The sequence below is a fragment of the Vombatus ursinus genome, unplaced genomic scaffold (genome assembly GCF_900497805.2).
Source record: "Vombatus ursinus unplaced genomic scaffold, bare-nosed wombat genome assembly UNPS02014818.1, whole genome shotgun sequence".
NCBI lineage: Eukaryota > Metazoa > Chordata > Mammalia > Diprotodontia > Vombatidae > Vombatus > Vombatus ursinus.
In genome coordinates, this window is record NW_020954596.1 from 2,255,509 (window position 1) to 2,264,936 (window position 9,428).

Here is a 9,428-nt window from a genome sequence, read left to right on the forward strand (position 1 = left end):
AGTGGTTAACTTTCTTTTCATAATCTTCTTGTAATTTTTTTAAACTTTTCCTCAATCTCTCTCCTTCGATTTTTAAAATCTTTTTTTTTTAGAAGTTCTTCTATGAATTCTTTCTGGGAAGGTGACCATTTGACATTACTCTGTGGGTTAGGAGAAGTTTTTTTTTGCTTCAGTATCCTCCTCTGAAGATGAATCCTGGTCTTTTCTATTCCCATAATAACTTTCTATGGCTGAGTTCTTTCTCCTCTGCCTGCTTTTTTTTTTTTTTTTAATTTACAGCAACTGTTGTAATGTTCTCTAGTCCTGGCTAGGGGGAATGGTGCCTCTGGCCTCAGGTCTTCCTTCAGTTCTCTCCTCTAGACAGGAACCAAAACCAAGAATTCCACCCTCCAAAAAGTGTCCACAGCCAGCGGCAGGGTGTGTGCTGGTTCCTTCTTGCCCAGGGCTGCGTCTCCAGGGCAAAGTTGGGCCTGCCATCCCTTAGCAGCAGAGGTTTTCTCAATCTTCCCCTGCTCAGAAGCTGGACTACCACACTGTCCAGGAGGTGAAAATTCCTGTGGCTGGTTCTGAGACTGGCTTCCAATCCAATTAGCCCCAGGGCTCCCTGCCTGTTGTTTCAGCTGAACTGGCCTGGAGGTGTTTACACTTCTCAGGTTTTCTTTTAATTTTCTCTGGTTGTCCCAGGAGAACTACTGTTCTCCCCAACTCTTATTTATTTTTACCACTCTAGGTTTGCTCTGAGGCACTATTTTCTCTTGTTTGTGGGGGAAGTCTGGAGAGCTTTGGAATTTTCTGACCTACTCCATCATCTTCCCAGAATCCTTTCCTATAAGGGCTCTTTTATTTCTAATCACCAATGAGAAGACTGCATAAAGCTCAGGCTTCCTGGCACTTTATTCCTGAATGAATATGACTACCATGATATCCAGGAGCTCTCCCTCCTACAAGCCTCAAAGTCATATTCTCCAACACCTATAGACTCAGAGACGGCTGAAGAAAGAATCCTGTGAATCTGGAAACAAGGTCAAGACATAAAGTTCACCTCGCGGAAAGCTTCCAGGGTTTCATGACACAGCCTCATCCCCCAAAACAGGCTATCAGCTACTCAGTCTCTGTGGCACTCTACACAGGTTTACTATTCTGGTTATAATTCTACTAAATTGTTTCAGTTACTTTCTCTATTCAGCAGTGAGGCTCCTCTTTTTTCCTTCCTTCAGCTGCTTTCTCTATCTAATTCAGATATTTCCTAAGGAAATTTTAAGTCACTCCTAATATGGAAGGACTCACTGACAATATCTCTATGGCAGGCATATCCAGGCCCACGTTTGCATCTGTTTCAAGACCCCTACTATTCTGGGGTGAAGAGCATTAAAATAAAAATAATGGCTGACATTTATATGGTGCTCTAGATTTGCAAAGAACTTTTTGTATGTTCTTATTTGATCCTTACAACACCCTCATGAGATATGTCCTGCACCTATTATTATATGCATTTTATAGATGAGGAAACTGAGGTCCCAAAGGGACCTGCCCATGGTTCCACAATGACGAACACAGCAAAGCCAGAATTAAAATACAGACCTTCAGACTCTAAGTCAAGTGCTCTGGAAGAATATTATTAACATATTTGCAAGTCTGAACATTTCACCAACCACCTGAAGAGGATGCATCAAATGCTCAACTCTGAAATTTCCTTTATTTTTAGTTTTACAGTCAGCCAACTGTCAATTATCTGAGCCAATTTCCAGGAACCTGAGTAAGAGTAATGCAAAACTGAAATAACCCCCAAATCACTTGCCTTTGGAATGTTTTTGTGGGAATTCAGAAGCTCTCAAGTAAAACAATGAAGATCCACAATGAACATTTGATCAGGAGAAGCTGGAAACCTGCCCATCTGCTCCTTCTGCTCTTCCCTTCCCTTCCCTTCCAGCTCAACATTTTGATGGAGTGAAAAGTATAACCTCACCACCACAGCAAAGCACCAATATAAGAAGACCTGCCTCCCTCAATCTGCTGCCTACTTCACACCCTCACTGGAACAACAGAGCTCCTCCTGAGCAATATAATTTATGTGAAAGTGTGTTAAAACCATAAAAATATAAGAAATAATGTTAAAGATCCAGAGATTGTAACAATGTCAATAAACTTGGGCAGAGTAAGTGACAGGATCAACAGCAATTCCAAAGTGAGAACGCATGTAAAATGTCAAAGATAGAAAGGCCATGAGGGAGCCTCTAATCTTCACCCTTCATTCTACACATGAAGAAATCAAGGCCACTGGCTTCTCCTCATAGAAAGGGAGATTCGTAAGTGGAGAGTTAACACGTTTTCTGAATAAGATTCAAGGACCATATTATGAAATGCTTAAAGTTCATTCATAAATCAGGGAAGAGGAGACAGAAAAGCAAGAAAAGGAACAAAAGAGTGCAGAAAGGAAGAAAGCAGATAGATAGACAGACAGATAGACAGACAGACATAAATAAATTTGAAAGGGAAGGGAGACTCAAATGAAAATAAAGAACCTCTGAATGTTGAGGTCCCAATGGGTAAAGTTCCCAGGCAGCTCACTCAGATGCAGCTGTTCCAGAAAAAAATGGCATAAGATCACCATCACTCATCCCAGGGGTGGAGACAGCCTTTCCCTTCCCTCTCCTCCTTCTACAGCCCCCACAGAGATTCCTTCCAGGACCAGCCTTCAGCCTCTGAGCTGCAAAGGTGAGCAGGAGCCTGTCCTCAGCCCACAGGGATGATGAGGGAACAATGAAAGTCTTATGAGCAAGGTGCACTCATCAATGGGTCCCAACAGTACCCAGGACATTAACATATGGCAATCACTCTTCCTTACACCCTGCCACTAGTTGAAACAGGAATCAAAGCAGAGAATCAAGCTTAGAATGGCAAAGCAAAGGGACCTTCAAAATCACCTAGCCCAAATTCTTCATTTCACACGATGATTACCAAGTCGAGATCAGAGCTGTAACAAGCACCAGCCAAGATGCTGTATCTTGGAAGCGGCAGCTCTTAACCCCCTGAGAATACTGTTTTAAGGCATGGCAAATGTCCAGTGTGCTGGACTCAAAAACGCCTAGCCTAGTCTACGGGCATTGCCTCAAAGGGATGAGTGCCTTCTGGAAGAGGAAGACAGTATAATATCTGCACCAAAAGTCCTCGTATGAGTGTTTGTTACAGACACCCTTCCTCCACTGCAATAATACAGAATAAGCAGGAGCCCTAGGCATGCTAGTTACAGCAGAATGGGTGTAACTGGGTCTTTATTTAGTAAAGTAAGCGTATTCTCTATATAAATGCCACAAAATGGTGGTAAAGAATACTTTACATCACTGTAAATGTCACCCAAGCATCTTCTGAATTTAGGACACAAAGGAGAGCTATTCAGTGACTAAAAATAGAATGTAAGTTCAACAGCAATCATACACAGTGCTTAAGGGAGAAAATGTTTTATATACAGAACTTCATTTAAGCCTCATAAGTATGCCTAAGTAGATGCCACAGGTATTATCTCCATTTTATTAATGAGGAAAATGAAACCCAGAGAAGTTTTGACTTGCCCAAGGTTACAGAGCTAGGAAGTGAGAGGCTAAGGATTTGAATACATATCTTTTGGCTTCATTTCTGATAACTCTTGCCACTATAAACCCCAGTAGCTTGAAGGAGAAGGAATATCATATTTTAAAACTCTGGATCCTAAATAACTAGCACAAATCCTTGCACAAAGTAGGTACCTGAAAACTTTATGAAATGAAAAATAGATCAGGATTTACTAGCTAAAAATTTCACCTATAGGCCTGACATTTAAATATATGCTATTGAATTAAAAGAGTTAAATTTTATTTGGATTATAACTAATTTTATTGGTATGGGGTATTTCAAAATCCCTTAATCAATCAATTGATCCCTCAGTAACTCTTGTCCACAACGTGCCCAGTACTTATGCCAAAATACAGTTTTGTCTGGCAGTTTTTTTGAAGGCAGCTTGTTTTGTCCAAATTCTTCATTTTTGCCAGGTGCATTACTGCTGCGTGCTCCTGCTTCCCAATTGTACAAACAAAAGAATACACGTAAACTGCTCTGCAAGCCTTAAAGCACTATGTGAACATAATCTGTTATCAGCCTCTATTTTGCTAAGTCTCTCTAAACCTACATACCAAGTTCAGCCTCCTTCTTTATTATCATTACAGTCAGAGCACTCCTCTCCTCTGATTTCTGCACACAAGAGCAAATGAAGGTCTTGCAACTCTGAGGTCATCTAGGGCATTAATCTCATAACTCAAAGGTCACCAAAGATGGCAACAACATGGGGTTTGACATTACAAGTGATATATGCAGGGCAGGTTACTCATTTAAAAATTCAAAACAACAAAGTGAAAAAAAGTACAGAATGAATACCTACCGCCAAAGGAATAGAGATAACTTTAAAAGGAAAAGAGGAAATCAGACTAAAAAAGGTAAAAAACATCAGTGTGGAAAAAAAAAGTGATAAAAATAGGAAATATAAAGGTTGAGAAATTTTGTGTAAAAAATTCATCAAAAACATTAAACAGTCTATTCTAGTTATGCTTTTTCATTGACTGGTAGAAGGAATAAAGAATGAATAGACTGGTAAAAGCTGAGGAAAGAACTGGCACAAGGAGTTCTCAGTTGTCACTGATGATGACTATTGTGTTTGGATTACAAAGCAGATTCCATCTGTCTTGAGACTCTTAAGCACACAACTATAAAATATACTTGACCAAACTCAACAATGTGTGGTTCTAGGTTTTCCCTTTAGTTGTATGTTACTGTTATTTTACATTGCAAAGAAAAGGTCCTTGGAACTTTTAATTTCATTCATACAATATTTTCAAACATTTACTCCGTCCTAATCTAGACAGCCTGCTTACCCTCACCCAGAACAAGATCTTCCCCAAATCCACAATGTCTAACATTAACCTACTTGGCAAACTTCACAGTTGTTGCATTTCGGGGCACAAAGCCTGTGTGGAACTGAATCTGAAACATCTTCATTGAAGCCATCTGGGAATGACAAACAAAAATTGTTTATGAACCTAATGAAAATATCATATTTTCAGTCCAACAAACTTCTGTCCATTTTGCTTCTCTGCTGTGGCACTGCAGTTTTGAAAATATTCCAAATAGTGGATAATGTGCAAGTTAAAATACTTTCATTTATGCTATTTAATTTTTAAAAATAATTGCCACATTTTTTTCTAACACATAATTAAAATTTACTTATACTCTTTGATCAGGTATGTTTAAAAGGCAAAGGACCTCATAAGCACAAAGCAGAATCAAGCTTGACAATTCCCACAGCATACCCATAAGAAATGCAAATATGGCATTTGCTACCAGGCAAACCTGGCAGAAAGCACGAGTAGAATTAGCATTCCAAATATATGAACTGGTCACTCAATCAGTGTCCAATAATTTGACCAAAGCATCAGTTCACCACCCATCCTCTGAGGGCTCTGAGAGTTCTCAAGACTCCCTTTATCAAGTCACTGGCCATTCTGTTTCCCACCCCACCAAAGTGTGGCTACCTACCATGCTGCTTTAGGATCTACCTTTCCCATTATCATTTTCAATTCCTCTAACTACTCCAAACAGAAATGAAAGGTGACTTTCATACTACAGTCAATTTTAGTAAAATAGAATAGTGAGTTTATTCCTGATCTTAGATTGTACACAACTCTGGTGGTTTTACCTCACTAGCACTGGAAGAAATCCCTATAGAAGCCAGCAAATACTAAGTGAAGTACTACTTGCTAACTCCAAATGATTATGTGTTGGCATACACTCATGACCAGGAAACAGAGGAATTCAAAAATACTGACACTGGGCCAACATATTCAAGTTTGCGAAAGATGGTAGAGAGATCTCATTTGAGCCTCAAAACCACTGTGAGGCAGGGACTACAAGTCTTACTCGCACTTTGGAAATGAGGCTTCTAAGGCTCAGAGAGATTGAGTTAATTAATCTGATCAGAGATAGTAACTGTCAGAAGCTGGACTTGAATCTTCCTAGCTACAAGCCTAGCACTCTAGCCACTAGGGCAACCTCTACATCAGTAGTTCTAGTTCAGCATCTAAAGATGACCACTGGCAACACTATTTTATATCTTGCCAATTACAAAACTTTCTGAGCCAAGGACTCATAATTATTGGCTGTCCCCAATGGTTTAAAACAGCATCCTCCTTGATTATTATATTTGTTACAAGGGTTTTTATTCATTTAAAATTTTTAATTTTTTAAAAAAAAAAAAGACTGCCACAAGAAACAATAGTAGGATTAACTGAGGAAGCCTGCAAGGCTGGGATGGCCACCTCCATCAGTGGTATTTCCAAAAAGCTACAAGTACTTTTAGAGAGGGGGAAGGCATGTACACAGTCTTAAAAATCAACCACAATCTAACAAAAGCCTAATTCCATGAAAGTCTGCCAGAAAATAAGGGGAATTTTATCCCAGCATACTCAGAGCTGCAGAAATGACCCAAACATTCAGGTAACTGGGGGTTTTTTACTTTAAAAATCTCAGACCTGGCTGGTAATAAATGAAAGGCCAAACACTAATGGACCAATTCCAAATTCACGTTACTAAACAGTGCTAAGACAAGACACTCGCATTTACTGTTATCAGTAACTCACAATTCTATAGTGCTTTAAGAATTACAAAGCTCTTTTCTCATAACAACCTCCTATTTATCTGGCCTATAGCTTATCTGTATATATTTGTTTACCTGCTTTCTCCCCATTAGATGTGAACTCTTGGAGAGCAAGGACTGTCCTTTACCTCTCCTTTTCATCTACAATGCTGGTACATAGTACATACTTAATAAACGCTTATTTGACTAAGAACATAGTGCCTGCCCTCGTGAACTCAAATTCTAATGTAGGAGACAACATATAAAAAACTAGGTAGATACAAGAGATATAGTGAATAGAATGAAGGCAGTCACTCTGAGAGGGGAAAGCAATATTGGGAACCTGGAAAAAGAGAAAGGACTCCTGAGGAAAGTGGGACCTGATCTAAATCTTGAGGAAAGTCAGAGAGATTAAAAGGTGACAGTGAGGGATAAAGCACGGCAGAGAGAGGAGAGACCTGAGGCTGAGAAACCAATTAGGAAGCTGGTGTAACAGACCGTGCGAGAGGTGATGAGAGCCTAAATCTGGGTGGGGGCTGCGTGAATGGAGAGAAGGGGGCATATATGAGAGAGACTGTAAAGATTAAAATGACACATTTTTGGCAACAAACTATGTGAGACGAGTTTGAGTGAGGAGTCGAAGATGATGCCAGGTTGACTGGAAGAATGGCAGTACCCTTGACAGTTAAAGGAGAGTTGGAAATATCCATAAAGCAGTTGGTGATGTGAGTCTACACAGGACACAGGAAAAAGACTAGGGCTAGAAAGATCAATCTAGGAACCATCTGCATGGGAATGATAATTAAACTCAGGGTAGCTAAGATGGCTAAGTAAGAGAGTACAGAACAGGGGTTCTTTTTTGTGTCACCTTCCCCCAGCAGTCTGGTAAAGCCTATAGACACCCTCTCAGAATAATGCTTTTAAATTCATAAAATAAAATTCACAGGATTACAAATCAAGCCAATTACATTAAAACAGTTATAAAAATAATTTTTTTTTTTAAGTTCACAGAGGAGAAGAAGGAGACAGTGGGAGAAGATGTCTAAATATGTGATATACAGACTGCATGACGTCCTGGGGAGGGGGAAAATTTTTGAACTCAAAATCTTATAAAAAGTGAACGTTGAAAACTAAAAATTAATTAATTAAAAGTAATAAAAATATAAAACTATAAAAAATAATAAATGATGTGATATGAGCAAGAAGGAAGAATAGTCTCTCTCTCTCTCTTTCTTTTTTGTGAAATATGAGGCCTCTGAGACTGATTAGATGGAGAGAGCAGTTGCCACCGGTGGCTTGAGGAAGCACAGCTGCCATGGGGAGTGGGTGAGCAACTCAACTGGGGAAATAAAGAATGTCTGCTTTGTTGCCAGAAGGACCCAGCTAAGACTGGCTAACATTTGTAGGGTACCCCAATTGGAGAGTTTTGTAATCTTTCCCAGGTCCCCACAGCAACACATGAAGACAAGTGGAAGAGGCAGGGCAGGGGCAAGGTTCAGTAAATGTGACCAGACACAGGACATGAGGGCAAAGTATTAGAGAGGGAAGGAACACACAGAGCTTCAAGGAGTCAGCATGACTTCATTATGTCTCTCAGGGAGTATTCCACGAGCTACCCTACACCCCTACGTTGGGATGGCCCAGTATTTAGTCATCCTATGGTTTAGGCCTACTACTTAGGTCAGGGCCTTACACATTATATATGCTCAGAAACACAGGTTAAACGAACAAAATAATAATGTGGTATTTTGTACAAATGGCTGATGTAGAAATCCTCTAGGGTGTGCTAACAAGTGCGTAGAGAGCTGGGCCTGCTGGTCAGGAAGACCAGAGTTCAAATTCAACTTCAGACACTTACTAGCTAGGTGACCCTGGGCAAGTCACCTAATCTGACTGCCTCTGTTTCCTCATCCATAAAAATGGGGGCAATAAAAGAACCTGCCTCTCAGAGTTGTTGTGAGGATAAAATGAGAAAATATTTGTAAAGCACTTTGCAAACTTTAAAGCACTATATACATACCATTACTGTTGTTATTTCTATATGACCATTACCTAAATTTAGGCCACATCACCTCCTGCCTGGACGATTACAACAACTTCTTAATTTGTCTTCCTACCTGAAATCACTCCCCTCTCCAAACCATTTATTTTATAAACACCTGCCAAATTAATATTCTAAGAGATAGAAATGATCATGTCACTTCCCTATTCAAAACTTTCAATGGCTCCCTAATGCATGTAGGATAAAATACAAACTCTTCACCCTGCCCTTCCCAGTTCTTCACAATCAGGCTGCCAACCTACCTTTACAGACTAATTTCCTATTTCTAGCCTCTTCATACACTCCATGTTTAAGCCAGAGTGGCTTCCTACCTGCCCAAAGGTCTTCTCTCTGTGTCTGCAAAGGCCTTGGCTGCTCTCCCTTCCCACTGCCCCCTATTAGAATTCTTAGGGTCCTTCAGGACTTACTTCAGGTACCAGTGCTTAAGGGAAGCCTTTCCTGAACCAACCCCACCCCTTCACCCTCAATTCTTACTGCGCTCTCTTTCTAAATTGCCATGTATTTACTAAGCTGCATACATGTGGTAAACTTCACTAGGGTACAATGTTTCATTTCCGTCTTGGTCTCCTCAGTGTCTTACACAATGCCTGGCACACAGTAGGCACTACATAAAGAATTTTTGAATTGAACTGAATTCTCAGTGTTCTCAAGCTACTTCATTTAGGTATCTTTGGTCTCCCCAACTCTCTCTCTCTCTCTCTCTCTCTC

The 9,428-nt window shown here is 40.1% G+C and overlaps 1 protein-coding gene across 1 annotated transcript in view; it reads right to left on the reverse strand.

Annotated features, from left to right (window-relative positions):
- The window catches only part of GAK (cyclin G associated kinase), a 128,741-nt gene that overhangs the window by 32,670 nt on the left and 86,643 nt on the right, over nucleotides 1-9,428 (reverse strand). Inside the window, exon 18 of the mRNA XM_027836261.1 lies at nucleotides 4,955-5,034. Within this exon, the coding sequence (XP_027692062.1) occupies nucleotides 4,955-5,034 (80 nt within the window). The remainder of the gene's footprint in view (nucleotides 1-4,954; nucleotides 5,035-9,428) is intronic.